General features: G+C 42.4%; 1 protein-coding gene across 4 annotated transcripts in view; it reads right to left on the reverse strand.

Annotated features, from left to right (window-relative positions):
• Window positions 1–20,591, reverse strand: part of ppp1r12a (protein phosphatase 1, regulatory subunit 12A) — a 52,404-nt gene that overhangs the window by 10,034 nt on the left and 21,779 nt on the right. The window contains exons 3-20 of one of the 4 annotated variants that reach the window (XM_028954691.1): window positions 19,268–19,386; window positions 14,750–14,909; window positions 13,953–14,097; window positions 13,765–13,839; window positions 13,496–13,587; window positions 13,135–13,292; window positions 12,620–12,735; window positions 12,116–12,157; window positions 10,045–10,260; window positions 9,008–9,096; window positions 8,540–8,656; window positions 7,660–7,803; window positions 5,722–5,889; window positions 5,147–5,305; window positions 3,551–3,641; window positions 2,114–2,293; window positions 1,722–1,911; window positions 1,484–1,605 (exon numbers count right to left, since the gene is read on the reverse strand). In XM_028954691.1, the coding sequence (XP_028810524.1) occupies window positions 1,484–1,605; window positions 1,722–1,911; window positions 2,114–2,293; window positions 3,551–3,641; window positions 5,147–5,305; window positions 5,722–5,889; window positions 7,660–7,803; window positions 8,540–8,656; window positions 9,008–9,096; window positions 10,045–10,260; window positions 12,116–12,157; window positions 12,620–12,735; window positions 13,135–13,292; window positions 13,496–13,587; window positions 13,765–13,839; window positions 13,953–14,097; window positions 14,750–14,909; window positions 19,268–19,386 (2,383 nt within the window). The remainder of the gene's footprint in view (window positions 1–1,483; window positions 1,606–1,721; window positions 1,912–2,113; window positions 2,294–3,550; window positions 3,642–5,146; window positions 5,306–5,721; window positions 5,890–7,659; window positions 7,804–8,539; window positions 8,657–9,007; window positions 9,097–10,044; window positions 10,261–12,115; window positions 12,158–12,619; window positions 12,736–13,134; window positions 13,293–13,495; window positions 13,588–13,764; window positions 13,840–13,952; window positions 14,098–14,749; window positions 14,910–19,267; window positions 19,387–20,591) is intronic. The other 3 variants (XM_028954692.1, XM_028954693.1, XM_028954694.1) reach the window with 3 other exon arrangements.

A 20,591-nucleotide genomic window follows, 5' to 3' on the forward strand; every position in this document is an offset into this window, starting at 1 on the left:
CATACATACATAGTAGAGGTGTGAACCTTCACTGGTCTCATGATTCGATTCTATTACAATGATCAATGCCTCGATATCAATGCATTGCAATAAATCCCATTAACTTTCTACATTATCTCATGATGTTACAGAATACAAGATTCTTACTACAATTTACTACAATGAGCAGAAAAACTGCCGGCGTTGTCCGCACTCAACTGAAGCCACAAATGCCAGAAAAGTGGCTGCTTACTGGAGAAGCCGCTTTCAGGCCAAATGTGGCAAATGTTGCCGTTGGGCTCAGTTTTCTAAACTCCCGGTAAAAGAAAAATGTTGTGTTGTAGAGATCTGGACACTCCATTCCTGCTTCGAGTGAGTGTGTGTTTCAAAGGGGCAGAAACACGCTTTGATTCCAGATTTTGTTTTTTTTTTTTTATTTGATTCGCAGAAATAAGTCATGACCTGCAGCGGTCAAAGTTCAACAAATTTCAACTCTGACCACGGTGACCATGGAAGAAGGCCGCCGAGTGCCGCACAGCATGAAACTCCTACCCAGAGTGGCGCTGTACTCAGATCAGGCAGCCACAGTCACTACCAGCACAAAACAAATATGACAAAGCAAAGTCGTTATGATATAATCGATTACGTTCTGCACTGCATCGACGCAGAATTGTACACATCTGCATCAGAATGCACTGATTATATGATTAATTTCAACAACCCTAATACATAGATTAAAAAAAAAAAAAAAGGAAATTGCTACATATTAGGATTCTAACTGAAAATGTATCATATTTATTAATAAATAAGTATGGTAATATATGATAAGTTATATACATAAATGTTTGTTTAATTGCTTCCCTGTATGCTGTATTATAAAACAATGGCTTGGGCAATGCATGCATGAACTCTAGTGTTTCGAAATTTGCCCTGGTTAGACAAAAATACTCTTGATGTTATATCCACTCTGTCTAATTTTTTTAGACTGACTCATATGCCGCCATCTCTGTGGAATCCAACTTAACATATTTAATTGTCTAAATTAATGTCAACTTTTGGCTCTCTTAATTGTGCCTGCTGTTAATGAGCAGGCTTTTGTTGTTAAATTCTGCTAGCCGCGAGCTGTTGTTCTGGAAATAGTTATGCACTCTGCCATTTAATTGAGACCAGCACTCATCAGACTGAGCAGAATGTGCCATCTTACCCTTAATAACTTACCCTATAACTTCGGTTTAGCATTCACCCCCCCCAGTTAAAACGCTCCTTTCTCTGTCTGAATAAAACCTCCCATGTGCAATAACAGTGTGGTCTTTAGTGTTATAACATTTAATCATTAAATGCACATTTTGTTTGGATCTGAGGGCTAGACAACAGACCTCTAAACTTGAATATCAATTATTCTGTGCTTATAATACTGGAGTTGAATATTATATGTGTAGGTGTGTGTGGTTGTGTGTGTGTGAGAGACAGAAAGAAATTGATATATAAATAGATAGATATTCACATCTTGAATCGGGTAAGAGACCCCGGTAGAGCGTCTCTTTTCACGTGGGCGTCTGCGGTCTCTTATGGAGCGCGGCTGAGACTTGTCCTCTCCTTCCTTCTCCTCCTCCTTTTTATCCGACTCTGTTTATAGACACAGAGAAACGGTGAGATGTTAACAGCCCAAATATCTTAATATTTCATTTCTCACATGATCGTTGCTGAAACTGAGGAATTCAGGGCTGTTATTTATGACAGACCTTTCTCGGCATCTCTGGAGCTCCTCTGGAAACTGTAGGAGGAGGTGATGCCGGTCAGGTTATTGGGTCGGTTGAGGGAGCTGGAGGAGTAGAGCGAGCTGCTGGAGGATGACAGGGAGGAGGTGCTGGAGGACGGGGTGGAGGTGGTGGCAGTGCTGCTGGAGGAGCCGGGTCGGTAACGCTGATAGGTCTAAAGGCATAAAAGTGACCACAAGCAGAGGAGCATATATAAATTATTTATTTATTTAATTGTGTGGATTCCCGTTTTCTTTTCTTTTTTTATTAATCTTCAAAGTAAAATACAAAACAATCAAATATTGTGAGATATTGGTAGAAAAAAAAAAAACATTAACATTAACAATATTGTGGTATGGAATGAAACATATACACACCTCTTCAATGCTGCGGTAGCGTGACCTGTAGTCGTCCTCTTTAGTCTCAGTCTCCTTCTTCTCCTCCTGCTTCTCTTTATCTTGCTTCTCTTTCTCCTCCTTCTCGTCCTCCCGGGTGCGTGTGGGACGGCTGCGACCGATGGTCTTCTCTGCCTCCTGCAGGTCTGTTAGAGTGACTCCCTGGAAGTGTGATGGGGCAGGAGCAAAAAATCAGTATTCACGTTTGTTTGTGCTTTCCTGTGAACGTGAAAGTGAAGTGATTGTCACTTGTGATACACAGCAGCACAGCACACGGTGCACACAATGAAATTTGTCCTCTGCATTTAACCCATCACCCTTGGTGAGCAGTGGGCAGATATGACAGGCGCCCGGGGAGCAGTGTGTGGGGACGGTGTTTTGCTCAGTGGCACCTCAGTGGCACCTTGGCGGATCGGGATTCGATTAGAGGTTGACTACCTTCTGATTACGGGGGCCACTTCCTTAACCGCTAGGCCACCACTGCCATACATACACACACACACATACATTTCGCATTCATTTCGGAACTAGCTCCAAAAAAACACTGGGACATATTATGAAGATACTAATCTGTGAGATTAAACAATAGACATTATCTGCAGCAGGGGTTGGCGATATATCGAAAATACTCTATGTATCATGATTTGTTCCACATGCAATGTAGTAAAGTATTATATCGTGAACACATTATAAATCCTAGCATTATTGCTAAACCGATAGCATGTACTTCGCTTTCAAGATTCGCTTCAGTGCCCAGTCAAAGCGGGCAGCTCCCTCAAACAAGAAAACTTGGCATGTACCTTTTGTACTAGAAGAGAAGCGAAACCACAGAGATAATCTGTATCCATACATGCCACAACACTCTTTTTAGAAGAGAGTATGCTGCGAGAGTTCATATTGCTAGTGTAGTGTTAATAGTCTTTTCTTTTAATGCTTTTTAGTTGTACAATCTCATTTGTTCACCAAATAACCAGAAACATTTGGGAAAATTGCACAGTGTATGCACACTGGTGGCACATGTTTAAATAATAAAAAAAAGGACACTTGATCCAGAGTGTCAACTGCCTACTAGCAATTTTGTTTTTGCTCACAAAACCAGTGGATTTCAAAGAGAGAAAAGGTGGCTGAGCAGTTAACAAATACGAGCCACATCCCCACAACTGCAGGTCTGTGGTCCAGCACAACACGTGAACCTTATCTATATCATACCTTTTTTAATACTTAATAGCATTAACAAATGTTAAACATGGTGATCAGTATATTGGTGTGATTGTAGATGTATGCGGTGTATCACAGACAGGCCAACATCTGACCGTACCACTGCACCGCAGTTAAAAAAGTAGATCTCTCTCATACACACATACAAAAAAAGAATGCATTTGAGTGTTCAGACTTCAGGTACAGAATTTTTGGACTTGCCTGCGTAGACCTTCTGGACTGCCTGGCCTGCCTGGATCGAGCTTTCCTCTGGGACTCGGATTCTTCATCCCGGACAGGAGTGAGGTATGATCTGTGCATACAAGGTTATTACTTATATTGCAAGCATACACTCCGTACCAGCTGAGTGAAAAGTCCCTTCATAAAAAGGGTTAAGCATCGCAAGGCAATCGGGTGACTCATGTCTTTTTCAGGGCAGTTAATGGTGAAGGCAGAAGTGTGTTTATACTACATTTACATGACAGTATACAGCACTTATCGAGAGTGATCAGCAGATATGTGACCGTAAACTGCCTGCTTGTCTAAGAAGGCAGTCAACACCCGGCCAAATGAACATCTCTCGCTCTTTTGGGAAGCATGTTTAGATGTGCTTATTTTTTGTTTAATCATAAAAATTGTTCTAGCACAGTCACTTCAAAGGGTGCTGTACCGCTTGGGCATGGGGAGCTGCTAAAGCAGGCTGTGACAGTGCATTGCAGAAATATGCATTGTTCATTCGGTGTGAGCGCTCTGGTCATGAAAAAATGACTTATTCTGAGCCAAGGCCTTATAAGGACAAGTGTGTGGAGCAGAGGGGGAAAAATCTTTCCCAGCAGCGCACACTGAACGGCAGGAGGAGCAAACGGCCTGCTGAGCTGTCAGTGAGTGGTTTAAATTGAAAATTCACAGTGGGTCGTTTTTACCAAAAAAAAACATTATTATGTAGAGGTGAAGATGTCTTTTTATTCTTTTTTTAATTGCTTACTTAATTCACTTAAATACGGGCTGTCGAAACTAACAGTGTACATAAAGCTAATGTCATGCTATTTAAAGGCTATTTAAACACACTTCCTTCTGTGACCTTTTGAACAATCACATATACTAGAGATTGATGTGGTATTTGTGTGAATATGTTATGGAAAAATACTAACATTGCATATGTTTAGGTTATGCATCAAGACTAGATATTTATTTCAATGTTTGAAGCATTAGAAATACCCCATTGTAAGGGTGAAATAAATTTATAGAAGTGTTGCCATATACAGTTTGACTATGGACCGTTCAAAGGGTCAAAATTGGTACTTTTTGTTACAATCTTAGTTCTAAGAGTGATAACACATCTTAGTGATCAGTTTCCCTCATCCTGTTTTATACATGGTGTATGCACAACCGTATAGGGCGCGTTCAGCAGTGACACGTCAATTCCACATAGATCTGTAGCCACCTGTTCCAATTCCGAAGATCAAGATGATCTAGAACATCTTCCCCTTTGGTTTTACAAGACCACAGAATCCACTGGAATTTCCGAGAAATTCCTGGTGCACGTACCCTCGATGAATACGTGGGCCCTAACCCTCCCTTGTGCATATTAATAAACCTTCAATTCTCCTAAAAGCCCCAGGGAACTTCAATCCGTGATTGCTTTCTGTATATGTAAATTGCCTCTGCGTACCGAAGCGTGTCTCCCTTTGCCCACATTGTGATTGGTCACCATTGGAGTGGCATTTCACCACATTTCCCACTTGTCATTCAAACTGCACTGGGCGTTTAGTAGTCAACCTCTGAAAGTGGTTTTCTGCCACCCACACTGACACTCACCTGCGTCTCTCTCTGCCATCTGAGCCAAGCACCATGCCAGTGGTGGAGGTGGAAGTGGTCGAGGTGGTGGTGGTGGATGCAGTGTTGATGGTGGGGATGACCGCAACAGACTCTCGCTCCTTCTCCTTGTCTTTCTCTGCACTTTCGTCCTGCCAGTACCTGTAGCGCAACGGTTAAACAGTGAAAAGGGCTATTAAAAAGAGCTTTATATTTCATCAAGTTCCGGTCTGCTCTCAAGCCTGAAAATATACTGAGACGTTAAGGTGTTACAGCGCAATTAGTTTGATTATTGTCATGTGAAAGCAGGCTTTTCATTTGCTATGAAGAGAAATCTCTGAGGAAAAACAGAATGTCAGTCATTACAATCCACATAAAAGGCTAAGTAAACTAAATGCAGGTTTCAAGAATGGAATGTGTTTAATGTTTCGGTGTGTATACACACACACACACACACACACACACACAAATATATTGGAATATAAATATATATATATAAGATTGGAAAAGAGTGCAACAACGAGCAGCTCAGCCCAGCCACGCATGAGATGCAGTACTGTGGGAACAGAACACTTTACCTGCTTGTGAAGCTGGTAGGGCGGGTGGATGTTGTTGTGGACGTGGAGCCCAGGCTGGAAAGCAGGCTACGGTGGCCGGTGGGGGAGGTGACACTGGACGAGGTGGTGCTGGGCGTGGAGGAAGCGGTGGAGGTTACAGAGTCCTCATTCCTCCGACCAAATGAGCCACTTTGCAAGGATGGGCAGACAGACACACACGTAAAATCACCAATAGGAAATAACACAAAGATAAGAAAAGCGAAGCAGACAAAGAGCAAAAAAAAAAAAAAAAGTAATACTAGGGGTTCAAAAAATTAAACCAGGTCATAAGTATCCCATAATTAGTGAGCTCCAGACAGCACTTTGAGGACACTTGTGCAGCGTGGCATTACACAGCAGTTGCAAATACAGCCGTGTTGCAGTGTTGTTGCCAGGGGCCACCAACCCTAGTTCAGGAGGGCAACAGCTTAGACTTTTCCATGTTCCACCACACCTGATTCGACTAAAGAACTGGGGGGTAATGAGTACATTTGAATGAGTAGTGCTAAATGAAGGTAAACACAAAAATGTGCAAGAGCCCTGCAGGACCAGCATTGGTGACCCCAGACCTATACTAAAAGCCAGAGGTTTGAGATAAATTACATGCCACTTTGCATTACAAAGTTAAAAATGCAAGTTGCAAACTATCACTTGCATTTGCTTCAAGTATTACTACTACTAATAACTCAATCATATTTTTTAAATTATATAAAGGGGTGCCCAAACATCTCATTTAACATCATTACACTGAGGAAAAGGATGGAAGATGGGCAATAAAACAGAGGGAGGCAAGACTGATTCCCTGTCCACATGAGAATGTCTTTTTTTGTTTTTTTCCTTCCTAATATCAGGCTCTCAGTTTTAAAACCATGCATCCACATGGCAGCATGTCCCGAAACTTTATCAACACTCAGTATGTCCCAGCATGTTATTTTCACCCCTCCCCCTGTTCACCAAACTGCTCTTTTCATTAAAAAAAAACAGAGGATTTCTTAGAGTTGAGCTGCAGAACACACACAAACATGTAACCCGCCATTATTGTAGTTATGTATGACTCGTTTGGGGTTATAGGTCAGGTTGATCTAATAAATCAGCTAGGGCTGCAACAACGAATCATTTAAATCGGTAAAAATCGATTACTAAAAGAGTAGGTAACAAATTTCCTAATATATTTGTTGGGTCGTGACAAGGTGACATTTGATTATTAGAGAAAAAAAAAAAAAAAAAAAAAAAAAAAAAAAAAAAAAAAAAAAAAAAACACACTTCTCTCACGCACTGATGCTAGCAGAGTTCGGCGCCTCAGACAGGGTGGAGATAGAGGAAAGAGAAGAGGCTGCGCTAAAACGGACCACATGTGATGCTCTGACCAGCGGTCACGCGTTGTCTGTTTTAGCAGACGTCTGGGTCTGACCCGCCCATTTCTCCCCCCACGACACAACAGCGTGCTCGTCAGCCCACATGACAACAGAATCCCTCCTTTTTCACACTGTATTTCACCAAGGGTGATGTTAAAAGCAGAGGACACATTTCGTTGTGTCACTATGTGCTGTGTTTCATCAACCTGCCTCATCAACACCATCTGAGCGGCTGTTTTTTAATAATAAAAAAAAATTATAATAATAATAAGACAGATTGATCAATTATTAAAATAATCATAAGTTGCAGCCCTAACATCAGCCTTTGTTCACAAAAGAGGCGGTTTGCAGTCCACATTTATACTTCAGGCAGATATTTGCACTCTAGAACCAGTTTTCTTTTTTTTTTTAAATGTACGTTTTGAGTCCCCTTAAACACTGCGAGGATGCAGGAGATAATAGGTTAGAAATGTTCCCGTTTCTTGTGTGGACATGACCTGAATGAGAAGAGAAGCGGGGGCGAGGGGCACTTGTGGGCGGCGTCTGTAGGACTGTGGGCAGGTACCTTCTGTGAATGCTGTAAGACTGGTAGTAGGACTGCCAGGGTTTAGTGTTACAGGTGTTAGGGTCCAAGCTTGAGGTGGAGGAGGACTTGGCCGGCACGTCCCGCGTGCTGCTGCTCCGGCCTAGTGCAAGCGTGTGGGACGTGCTGCCGTGCAGGGGTGGGGCGAGAAAGGCGTGTTAGCAGGACAGCGGGCACACACATATTTACAAATCACACACAGGCAGACACGCAAAAAAAATAAAAGCATTTAAGCAGACCAATTTATGCAAGCCACAGTTTCTGCTGGTCTAGGCTGTTTCAGTTTAGACTAGTGGCCAGACAGGCTGAAATAGTGAAAAGAGCCACATCAGAACAGCAGAAACCAGGAACACAAATTTAGGTCAAGCAAGCAGCGCCAGTGTGGCCAATAGCAGGTCAGAACTGGGCTTGCTGGCGTGGCCACTCAATGCACCTTCGTTACACTATATTGCAGTTTATGAATAAAAACTCGTCTAGAGAAGGTCAGTGGAGAAGGATTGGTTCTGGTGGACAAAAGCTGTTAATATAACAAATACCACTGCTGGCAGGTAAGGCTGGGCAAAGACTATATCTATATATAGGTATATCTATCTCTCTCTTAATGTATTATATATTATTAATCATTATTAATATATTAAAATCAATACAAATTTAATTTCTGTTGTTAACATAAGCCAAGACCTATTAAAATATTAACTTATTAATGATGCTAAAATCAAATAAACACTCATTTTTTTCCATTCACAATTAACACACTTCCTCAGAACCATTTGTAACAAGTGATTGGTGTTAATTACATTGGATCATAGGATGGGTACCACCAGATTCACTTATTAAAATGGTGGCAGACGTGGAGGCTAACCTGCGCTGATAGCTGGGTGTTCGGTTCAGGGAAGCAGTTCCTTCACTGTTCTTCATGTCCTCCTCGCAACGCCTCCTGGTGTACGAGCCGCTGCGTACCAGACTAGCGGCAGAGTCCCTGAGGACCAGAAGCTATAATAGTACCCCAGGGTTCTAGACCAGAAAACTCTCAAAATATGTAAACTGTAAAATGTCATCTACACTACAACATCCTCACAGCTCAGGTTTGAACTGATTCAAAAATTACACAAGAAACCTTAAACTGTTCATACACAATGTACACATTTGTTCTTCTTCTTTGATATAGGGACTGAGATGGGGCGTGGAGGCTGCTTTAGCCACACAGCATGCAGTGTTCCACTTGTGAGCCGCACCATACAGCTATTAGCAGCAGGTGGCGCTCAAATGCATACATATATACATAAACAGACAAACAAGGGCTCTTCTACTCTCTCAACCCTCTTTTCACCTGTTCTCCTTCTCGTCAATATCTGACATGCTGGCCAGCCGCCTTGGTATAGTTGGTGCAACGTAGGCCAGACGGGCTTTCTCTTTTTCCTGTGGAGACAGTAAAAAAAACAGTTTAAAGCATAGAGAGGCAGCTGTAGTACTTCTAGCCTACAGAAAAATAATGGCATGGGGGTATAGTGAGGAGATATAGCAAAGCGAGTAATGACATGAGAGTAGAGAGTACAATTTGACTACTACAAAAAGACTACTTGTCCAATGTTTGATACTGAATCAGAAGGGCGTCTCTGCCTTCTCTCAAAAGCAGTTAAGATGCTTTCTAATGAAGCAAACAATGGGCTTGGAAGAGAGCAGCTTTAGTTTCAAATTCCACCAGGCAGCAATTTTATGGGTTAACACTCAAAAGTGAATTAAGCGGAAGGCCTGGCTGTAAAGGAATCAAATTTGTCAGGGGCTTAAATGATGAAATTGTTTGAAACAAGCTTTTGAGAAACCTCAAAAGACACTTCTGGACTAATCATGGCACACACTGAGACCTGTTACCTGATGGACATCCCAACATGTATGTTGGAGGGCAAAAAAAAAAAAAAAAAAAAAAGTTAATTGGCTAGAATAGTTCATTTAAAATAAAGTAACCCCTTAAAGAGTCTGAACAAAAGAATTGTATGTGTGACCACAACAGTTCACCTTTCACCTTTCCATAATGACACCCTTGTACAAAATCTATTTAGTACAGAATTTAGACCAAGCTAGAAGAAGAAGAAGAAAAAAAAAAAAAAAAAGACGAAGGCTTGTTCACGTGAAGATGCAAACACAGAGAAGCAGTTACTTCAGCAAGTAAAGGTCAAAGGTTACACAGACAGGCCGCCCCGCTCGCTTAAATAAACCAAACAGCAATATTCCAAGTTAGGAGCACTTGCATGAGCATTTGAAGCACTGTCAAATCACTCACCAATATCAGACTGGCAGATATTATACAGGTAATAATGGCTGCAGTGCCATTAATGCACAGGGTTTTTTTTTTTTTGCACCACTCACCTTCTCTTTGTTGTCCAGAGAGGAGGAGAGGCGCGGGCTGGAGGCCGAGCGCATCACGCCCGCCGCATCCTTCTCCTTCTGTGCCTCCTTGGTGGCTGTGATCTCCGCCAGCGCGCCATAGCTGCCCGTCTTCCGCAGGCCCAGGCGCCACGAGGCGGGGGACTCGTCCTTGCGGTCGTCCTCTTTGGGCGACACTTTCCCCGCAGGAGGTGTGAGCTGCAGGGGTGAAGGGGTGGGGGCGGGAGGAAAGGTAAAGACATTGGCATCAGTCTGGGGAGGAGGGACATATTTTGGCCAAGGGAGAGTGGTGACATCCCAGTTAAAGGACTCTTACAGTGACTGTGTGTAAAGGTGAAGGAACTGAGTGGAAAAGCTCTTGCTGTGGGCCCTCAACAGATCCAGAAAATAGACATTTAATAACATTTAACTCAACCCACACTCCAGGGGGGACACTGGTCACCCAATTTCACTTCAAAATTCAGATTAATAAGAAAATCTGTTAGTCCATTAAAGTTATATTAGAAAAAAGAAACCCAGACCCAACCCAGTGCAGGTTTCACACTCAGCAAACACCCCCCCCGAAGTCAGTCACAGCAGAGTCAGGTTGCTTTAGAGGCAGAAGAGCGAAGCAGACGGACCACCACAGAGGACAAGAACCATGCAGGTCAACAGCAACGGGGGCGGGGTTTAAGTCTCGTCCCATATTTGAAATGGTTAGGCAGGACGCCACAGTGTTGCAGAGGTTTTGCTTGTGAGAGGAGGGTGGAGGGGTTAAAAGTGCAGGTGGCAGGGTGGGGAGGGTGCTCAACATTTCTGGACACACCGAATGTCTCACCATAGCTTTTTTGGGCACAAGAGAAATGCCAGTTTTGCGCAAGCCTTGACGCCACAATGCAGGACAGCCTGGCTCCGCCACGGGTATGAAGGGAGTAATAAACTCAGACTTAAGCCAACCAAGACACGAGCAACCGAGAAAAGAAAAGGGTGGACAGGTGGGAGGAAAGAGACAGACAAGAAAAAAGGAAGAGAGAAGAAAAGAAATGAGCCGAAATAAAAGAAAGCAATAGCAGGAGAAGCAGTAGCTAAAGACACATCAAGATGGATGGGTAACAGAAAAATGGATGGCTAATAGAAGGGAAAAAAAAATATATATTATATATAATGGGAAAGATATTTATAATAATAGCCACGTGACTAACAAAGCGGAAAACATCGTGTTTGAGTGTGTGAGTGACACAAAAAAAAAGGGGGGGGACGGGGGGACGCTTTCATCCCCTCTTGTGAACTTCTTCAGCAACAGGTCCTTTTCTCTCAAAAGGTAGCCTTCAATTTCCTGGGAAATGAGGAGGGAGGGTACAGGGAAAGGCGGACCGGGGTCTAAGTGCGGAGGAAGAGACGTTTGCTTCTCATCATTCCGAGACCCAGCAGGCAGGGACTTCCCAAAGCCTGGCCTGAGCTGATCAAAGGATGGGACAACAGCCACTGGGGACACTGAACAAAACTCAGAACAGAGGGTGGGGGTGGAGGAAGAAGAATGTTTTTGCGAGCTCGTGGCTATCTTGAGTTTGGCCGTGTTTGTTCTTTCTCTCTTTTTTTTTTCTTTGGTGGGGGATGTTGGGGGGGGGGCACATTCTGCAGCCAAATAACAACAACAACAACAACAACGCAAAGCAGAAAGTTCCACAGTGCGACACAGACGAGAAAAGTGACACTTTTGCTCTATCTTACATAATTGTGATTATCACTACACACACGCACCACTGTTCAGAGGTTTAGGGTCAAAATTAGCCCCCCACCCCACCCCACAATCATAAAGGGATGGACACAGGGACACACACACACACACAATGAAAGCAATTTGAATTTGGCTAATAAAGTGCCTCTGTACATATATGCAGATATTCCGTTAATGAGAATATTACCAAATGACCTTAAACTTTAGAACAGTAGTGGTTATACATAGCAGACTACGTTGTGGCTGGTGCAGCACAGACACATACACAAAATGACAAAAAAAAAGCAAAATAATAATACTATTGAGAAGTAATGACTAGCCCTGTGCAAAACTTGCCTCTGTGGTACTCTCCGTGGCAGTTGCAGAGGGAAAACTGTCCTGCAGGGGGCAGCAGACACACAGGGAAAACGATGAGTGTGTCATTAAGAGTCCCACTGCATGATCTGAAGGGCTGAGGTGAGAGTGGCGAGCACACCACAGCGCGATGCCTTTCCAGGAACACCGGCCTCCCTAACAACCCCACCCCCCGCTTCGCGCCAGCTCTCTATTGCCATGTTTGATGAAGAGCAGGCGCTCCCCACCTCGTAAACTGTCTGTAACTCCTGAAGTGGGACTGAGCTTGACTGCGGCTAGAGCTCTGCTCACGGCAGAGCGTACACCAGCTGGCAGGCTAATATCCATATCTGTATATTCATGTACAGATCAATGTGTCATATTTCTGGCAACTCAATTTGGCTACGCAACCGAAGAAATTGGGATGTGCTTTTTTGTAGGTTCTCGCAGATAATGAAAGCCTGCACTGCATTTGATGCAAAAGGAGTGAAATCACATTTGCCTTACCTTCTTGGTGGGTGAGGTGGGGGTGGTCACCTGGTTAGTGGGGCTGGTTGGGGAGGAAACAGCAATGCTCGCTGTGCTGTTTGCGTTGCTAACAGGGGCAGAAGATTTTGTTTTTTCTGAAAGAAAGGTTGAACAGACATGAACAAAATTATGTAATTGTTTTTATACAAGTATGGTATGCCAATATCAAATATTCTTCATGTTGTAAATGACTCTTGCTCTACACGTGGAGGAAATTTTTCAGTTCCAATGGAATGCTGTGTTCCCTAATTTAAGTCTGCCACTTTAAAAGATGCACTACTTGAGTATTTGGTGCATCAGCAAATGTGTTTATTTTTTACCTTCTTATTAGTTTAATTAGGGAAAAAAAAAAAAAAAAAAAAAAAAAAAAACACCCCTAAACTTTTGAACTGTAATGGAGATACTATACATATAGTTTCTACATTTGTGTTTACCCTTGCAAAATATGTAACTGTAAACTATACATAAAATAACTATAGTATAAAACCACCAACCCGCTTCATTCTCAGACTCTGAATCTTCTTCCTCCTCTTCCTCACTGGAGCAGCTCGACTCGTCCTTTTTGCCCTCGTCTTCCTCATCCACCTTCTCTGGCTCGAGGCTTTCGATGCGCGGGACCCTCTTTTCTGGCTCAAGGAGCAGTGTCTCTTTGCTGAGTCAAAGAAAAGATCATGCAGACGAAGTCAGCACGGCAATTATTCAAACGGACCACAAATAATTAAAGCTTAAGACGAGTCCAACAACCCGCCTTCTTAGGAAGGAACTATTTGTGAGGCAAATCCATTACGCTGACACTTTCCTTCCTTAAAACGGTCCAGACGGTCTGCCCTTTCCTGGAGGGTAAATGATATTTACCTCTTAAGAGGTTTCAGGGATTGATTGTTGTCCTCAGTGGTCGTCGTTTCTATCAAAGGTGATTTCTTCACATCCTTCTTCTCACTCATGAGCTGTAATTTGACGGAAAAAAAAACAAAAAAAAAAAACATAACCCTCCAGCCAGGTGCAAGAAGGCAACGCCACATCATTTGGCCAAGGACAACCTACCAGCCTGGAGCAAAAAACTTTTCCAGGTCATTCTGACAACTGCAAATTATGCCTGTAGCATTAAAATAAAAACAGCTTACCAGATTTTGCTTCTTTTGTAATTCCTCTAAATAGCCAAGGACATCTTCATCTGCTACATCAAACGCTGTTTGCCCCTGAAAGGGAGAGGACAATGTGTCAATAAATGGAGGGTGGGGAGTCAGTTAAAATAATCATTCATAGAACATAACACACCAAGAAAAAAAAAACAAGAAATAAAAGCACTAACCACTTTATTAGTAAGGTCCATGTCGCACAAATTCTCCACCAGTATTCTACAGGCTTCCTCCTTGCCCCAGTGAGCTGCCGCATGGAGCGGAGTCCAACCATCATAGTCTTTAATATTTACATCATACCCTGCCTGGATTAAAAGCCTGAGAACGGAAGAGGTGAAAAGAAAAAAAAAAAAAAAAAAAAGGCATTATGAGATTTACCAAATCAGGTTTAGGACCAGGTTTTGTGCTGCAATCTAATCTTTACACCATTTGCCAAGATTTGGAGTGAAGAACATGAATGTTGTCAAAAAGCAAAAATGTCCATCCACCCAGATTTGGGGATCATTATTTCTTTAACCCAGAATGCACACTTTGTGACAGCACCACCAGCAACAAACTGATATATTCATCTCAAAACCACATCCACTACCAAACCAAATGATAAATTACAAAAATTACTGGTTTTACTCAAGACTTCTAATGGGCAAACTCGTGAGTTACATTTGCAGACAGAATACAGAATTTCCTGGATCGCCTCCTTGGAGCAGATGGGCTAGAGCATCTTCAGCTGTCCCCATAGGCAGCTCGGCTGAAACCAGCTGGCAAAAAGTCCCAAACAAGAGCGCAAGAAGCCGCTGCCCCCTCAAGTGCAGTAGGACACGGTTGAAAGAGGGTACGGACGACATTACAGTCATTTATTGCCATGGATACTTCATTGTTTAGTGTTCTAACTAGCCGTGACTGGAGAGATAGGAAGATAGTTGGTAAAAAACAATTTACGGGCTGGGCTTTGGCCGGTGGGTGAACTCACTTTAAAACCTCTGTGTATCCCTTGGCAGCTGCGACGTGCAGCGCCGTGCCCCCAGACTTTGTGTGCCGTACATCGTTGATCTGGCCGCTGTTGAGCCACTGTCGTGCATCTCGCAGCATAATCCGCTCCTCTTCTTTTCTGGCTGCCTCGATGTCCACCCCTAGCAAAAATATTAATGGGAAAAATGTAAAATTACATGTAAGATGAATGGAGAGCTTTTTTTTCCCTTTTAATGAAGACAAAACATACTATAATAGCCCTCGCCCTGGGTACCTATGACACATATACACACACACCTTTCCAATGATGTAATAAATTAATTACATAAGATGAGTCAGCTACAATAAAATTCTTACGAGGCAAATATCTGACCTGAGCATACTATATATGGTGCTATGGAGTTATGCCCATTCCTGCTTCGCATGTTGGTAGCATTAACACAGCAGAGGTAGCACGTCAGTGCCAACCCGCTGGATAAACTGGCGTTAAGTAAACAGTCTCTGTGGCAGAGAAAATCAGAAACTCTGACTTACATTGGTATAATTCTAAACCTTTACATTTACATGTAAAGCAAAATACGAAACAGCTGCATTAGGAATAATTATGAACAAATTACACACACACACACACACACACAAAAAAAAAAAAAACACCTGTATATAAATAGAACATACAGACTGGATTGTGGAACAGTGCAGTACTTTACAAAAAGTCACTGTATTGGTGGTTTCTACTGCACCACCTACAATGCAATCCCAAAAAGCGCACGATCAGGCAGGATTTTTGGTACTCTATACACGCTAGGGGGAGGTATAGAGCCTGACCCCATTTCAAATGTGTGCAATGTCTGCGTTACAACAGCAACCATTTCATAATCCTATTTTCCCCTGGCATTTCATAGTTCAATACTGTGTTCTTCAGAAAAACAATGCATGTATAGTTCGATTAACTGTGTCATTGGGTCCGAAGCATACAGATGTAACATCTAGTCCATCGCCCTGAGCATCCCGGGCAAAAATACAGGGGCACCTGGCTGCACTCTTGGCTGTTCGCTGTTGAGCTACATAAACAGACGAAAGCTTTCTGGGGCTCGGGCCAACACTTCAGTGGAAGGTATAAAAATTACTTCCAAAGTAGGCTTACTATTTGCTCTCTGGATTTTTAAAACATATATAAACTGGCAATTAGAAATCTGGGTCTTGATTAAATGTGAGGCATATTTAATGTGTCATTAAACCAGAAAACTACAGAAAAACATAAACCTGGAGATGCTTGGTGCACCTATGGTAAGGTTAACATAAAATTAGTTTAATTACTAACTACTTTGAGTATAAAACTATATATGTTGTGTGTGGTGCAAGTGACATTCAGATTACTGCAGATATTACATTTTTATAAGTGATAACATTAAATTTTTGGTAAAATAATTTTTGGTAAAATAAGCAGAAATGTACAAGTCTGTGCTACATTTACTAATGATGGCAAAGAATAAAATCACTAGTGTGGAATGGTTGAAATGAGCTTAATATGAGGAAATGGGACTGACAATGGTATACGAAGCTGGAATTTAAATTTGAATACATTTTAATTCAATTTTAAATGAATTTCCAAGAAATGTAGAAAACAGGAGGCGGCGTTTGATTAAAACACTACAGAGGTTTGGCAAACCACCGCATGAAAGATGACTATGGTTCATCCTTAATTTGGTTGTGCTGGTTTGCATAGTCCGCAGCAAAGCTGAAGTGTGAATTATAGTAAAAAATAAATGTTTAAAAAAAAAAATTTAATAAAAAAAGGTTATGTAACTATAAACAAAAATGGACATTTTGAGGTTACTCCATTTTGCAACTAGAAGGCAGAATGGTTCCTTTCACCTCACCTAAAGATAAAAAGGAGGCCATTACCACAAGTTATTGGCAATACAGGTACAAAACAGGTAGAACAAAGAAATCCACGCTCATTCTATAAAGAGAAACACAAACAGGCACGTGTGACGCCAGAGCAGCAGCCCAGTGTGTAATCTGGACGATTTTACACTAGAACCTTGCACCCTGGACCAGAGTTTACTGGCTCTTCATCCATTCATATAAATCCTTTGATCCAGTAAACGGAAAGCGCGATGGTATTTGTGCCCCGCTTCCTTGCTAGCGTGCATCTGACCCAGTCCAGACAAAACACATTGACTTGTTTAGCATGGTGCAACCTGCATTAAAACTAACAGGAACAAACACGATCCCCCAAAACAGCCCTTCAACAACACAGACTTGTACAGTGTGGGAAAAGGCGGTCTAAGCACATATTGAAACCAGAGATAATACTTCACAGAGTAAAGGCTGGCACTCGAGGGAAGAATGTCTAATGCCCCAAATTGCTTATCTGGACAAAAACCTTCAGCTGGCATGAATGGTTCAAATCACGGGCTCTGTCTAACACAAGGAAGGCTTGGGCTAAAATAAAGCGGACCTTAAGGTCAGGTGAGCTGAGGGGTAATTGCTAGTCTCCACTTCAAAATTAGATCCTGCTAATGGAGAGTCTAAGGGAAGAGCACAAGACAGGGTGCAAATCATATTACAAGTGCATAGAGCGTTACACAATGGCGTTATATAACACCTCAGATGGTGGGGTACAGAGCTTCACATTGCACCAGCCTGAAAAACCGGCATCCTCCAGTTAAAATCAAGACAAGTAATACTAACTAAATGGCTACTAAATATTTTATACAATATGTGAAACATTTGTGACTTGGTTCCTCTCTCTCTATCCATGTCTATCTATACCTGTCCCTATATAAAATTTTGGTACAATTACTAGGGCACAGCATAAGTCAATATAGCACAATGGCTTCAACAAAGAAATAAACATTCTGCTGACTTTAACATAAAAGTTCTCAATCATTAGCATTTCTAAATACTGATGGGGCAAATTTTGTTCCAAAAGTCCAAAATTCCTCAATGGCAAGTTAGAGCCCACGCTAGTTTTTGCATCCTTCAAATACTGCAGACAAATCCATGGTGGGCCTCCACATCTGCCAGCCAAGGTAGATCGCAAACAGCATGCCAAAACTATGCTCAAAAGCCACAGAGGGGGCATCAAACACTGCAAATAAAACCTGACAGCTGCCGCCAGCTGGGATGCACAGGATCCTCCAGGGCATGGGTTAAGCTGTAGCTATTACATAAGACACTTTAGAGGTGTACATGCTAACCAATCAAGGACGTGGATCTTTAAGAGCTGGAGACCAGCCTGATATTAAAAGCCCCCTTGACTGGTACAGCGATGAAGGATCCTTGAATGTCTGCACCACCCTTTCCTCCTGACTAGATGCCAAGGTCAGGCTGCATATTCCATAATTAGCCTGACCTGGCTACTGCACAAGCCCTCCAAGCTGAGGTCTCATCAGACCAGAGGTCAAATGACCAAGGGCAATGGGAGCAAGTGGGGTTAATGGGGATCTTTGGGATTGGGTTGTTAATTGTTCATACTGCACAACTGATTGACAATGTAGGGAGGTCACACAATATGGTCCATTAGGTTTCCAAAAGAACATAAGGTTGCTAAAAAAAAAAAAAAAAAAAAAAAAAAAAAAAAAAAAAAAAAAAAAAAAAACACACACACACACACACACACACACACACACACACACACACACACACACACACACACACAATGTCCTACTTTCTCATTAGCTTTAGCTCACTGGCAACCCAAGCAGACATTTAGCATGCAGAACATCTTGTAAGCCAGTCAAGCTCTGCCTTCAGTCAAGACTAAGTGTCGTGGCCATTATGTGCCAATGCTCCCTCCAGATGAGGAGAAAAGCCATGCAATCGTGCCAAAGCCTCGTGCCATAAGCATGCCTCAGCAACGCCTTTCACCGTTTACATCATCTGAAGAACGGCAGGGTCAAAAATAGAAAAACCCTTCCATCCAGTTTTGCATCATCACAAAAGAACCAGAGTTAAGTGGATCACATTTCTTTATTATGTAACTTCCCCCAAGCCAGCATGAGCAAGATAATGAGTGGGAGGGCCACAGGGAAAGGCTCAGTGGAATTCCGAAATCCTTCACGTCGAGGTGCCCACCACCCATTTTGGACAACACGCACACTTCACTGCAGGCAAAAGGAGACATTAAAAACTAAGATAAGTGAAAGATGTAGCAGCACAGAGGCTGGCAGACCAACCAAGCACTGGCAGGAAGTGCCCATGGTGACCTCACCAAAGCCAGCTTTACTAAAGAGAGGACAAGTCATTGCAGTCCAATATGACTGCAGGGCACAGCAGACATGGCAGCAATAGCCAACAAAGCCGTGCACAGCTGGCTAGCTGTTATCACAGCGCAAATAGACCTCTCAAATACGGCCGATAAGTCACACTTTGCTGAAGCAATCTCTGAACTGGCCTTACGACTGACATTTGTGCTATAGTCCCTCTCAGGGAGACGTCCATGTGACAGCTAGTGGAAGATGGCAGCCCTTGAGGCAAAAAAAAAAAAAAAACAAAGTGAATGAAGTGGTACCTTGCCGGTTGATCTCGTTTTGCAGAAGCTCCTCCATGGCCTCTTCCTCCGCGATGTCCAATGGCGTCTCTCCCTCACTGTTAACGACGCCCACATTAGCACCCCGACTGATCAAGTACCTGCAAACACAGACGTCTGTAGTCAGACATGCGGCAAGGTATCTTTAATGAAAACTGAGGTTTCAGATATACAAAAAGCAAGGCTCAAAGAAAGGCTCACTTAGAAAAGCCTTTTGATGACATCTGAAGTTTAAAAGCTTCCCAGATCTGTGACGTGAATCACATCTGGCAAAATTACTTAGCTTAAGAGCTTCTAAAACTACAACCTTGACGCTTTTTCATAAAAACAATAAGACAGACTGTCTAGCATATAAAAATGGAGATTCACTGCCTTAAAGATGTCTTTTCAAGATGCATGATATTATTGTATGGTGGCACCCAAGACAATGGTCTTTCTGATGGTCTCACCCGGACCATCTGATGGTTTCACCCGGACTAGAATCTCTCAAGACCAAATCTTGATTCTTTTTCTAAAATCATAAATTATATATTTATTAGAAAAGGATTATCATGCAGCCACTCAAGAATCAAGTGTTGCCACTCGAGCACAAGACGTTTTTAAGTGTGTTGTAAGAGTTGAGGTCACCTCAAACAAGCCATTGTCTGGTCCAGCACAAGAAAGTCCCTGTCATGCTAAACAATGGGGTAGCTGGGCACTGGCAACAGGAGTTAATGGCACAATAAGGGACGAGTGCCGAGAGCCTCACGCAGCTAATAATTAAACCCAAGGCAAAGTAGAGCAATTTAATTTTAACTTTGATAGATTTATTTAGGGCCAGGGTTTTAATGTGACATTATGTCCTGTTTGTTAGGCATTTTATTGCCGCCTTAAAGTAATTTGAAGAGATAAATTATGAAGTTGGCCTACACCTCAGTAATGAAAATGAGGCCCACTTGATGTTGTCTTGCTTTGTGAAAGGACAATTAGATGCATAAAACAAAACCCATGGACATTTAAGGTCCGAGCACTGCCCAGTACCCAGAACCCTGTGTTTACCAAGATATCTACAGATAACGCCGATCAATAGAAACGTTCAGAGACTAGCTTCTACTACTCGCAACTTTCAATGGTATGTAAAGGGCTCAAACTGGGAAACCCAGTATCATGTTTACTTCCTTAAATATCAAAACCTATTAGTAGTCAAATAAAATCCCCACATGGAATGACAACATATACTTTATTTATAGTCAGAAAATACTCCTGGCAAATCACTGGCAGGACCATTCATTGATTTCCATTAGCTCAATGACCAGAGAATGCTAAT

Source organism: Denticeps clupeoides, chromosome 15, assembly GCF_900700375.1.
Source record: "Denticeps clupeoides chromosome 15, fDenClu1.1, whole genome shotgun sequence".
In the NCBI taxonomy this organism is placed as follows: domain Eukaryota; kingdom Metazoa; phylum Chordata; class Actinopteri; order Clupeiformes; family Denticipitidae; genus Denticeps; species Denticeps clupeoides.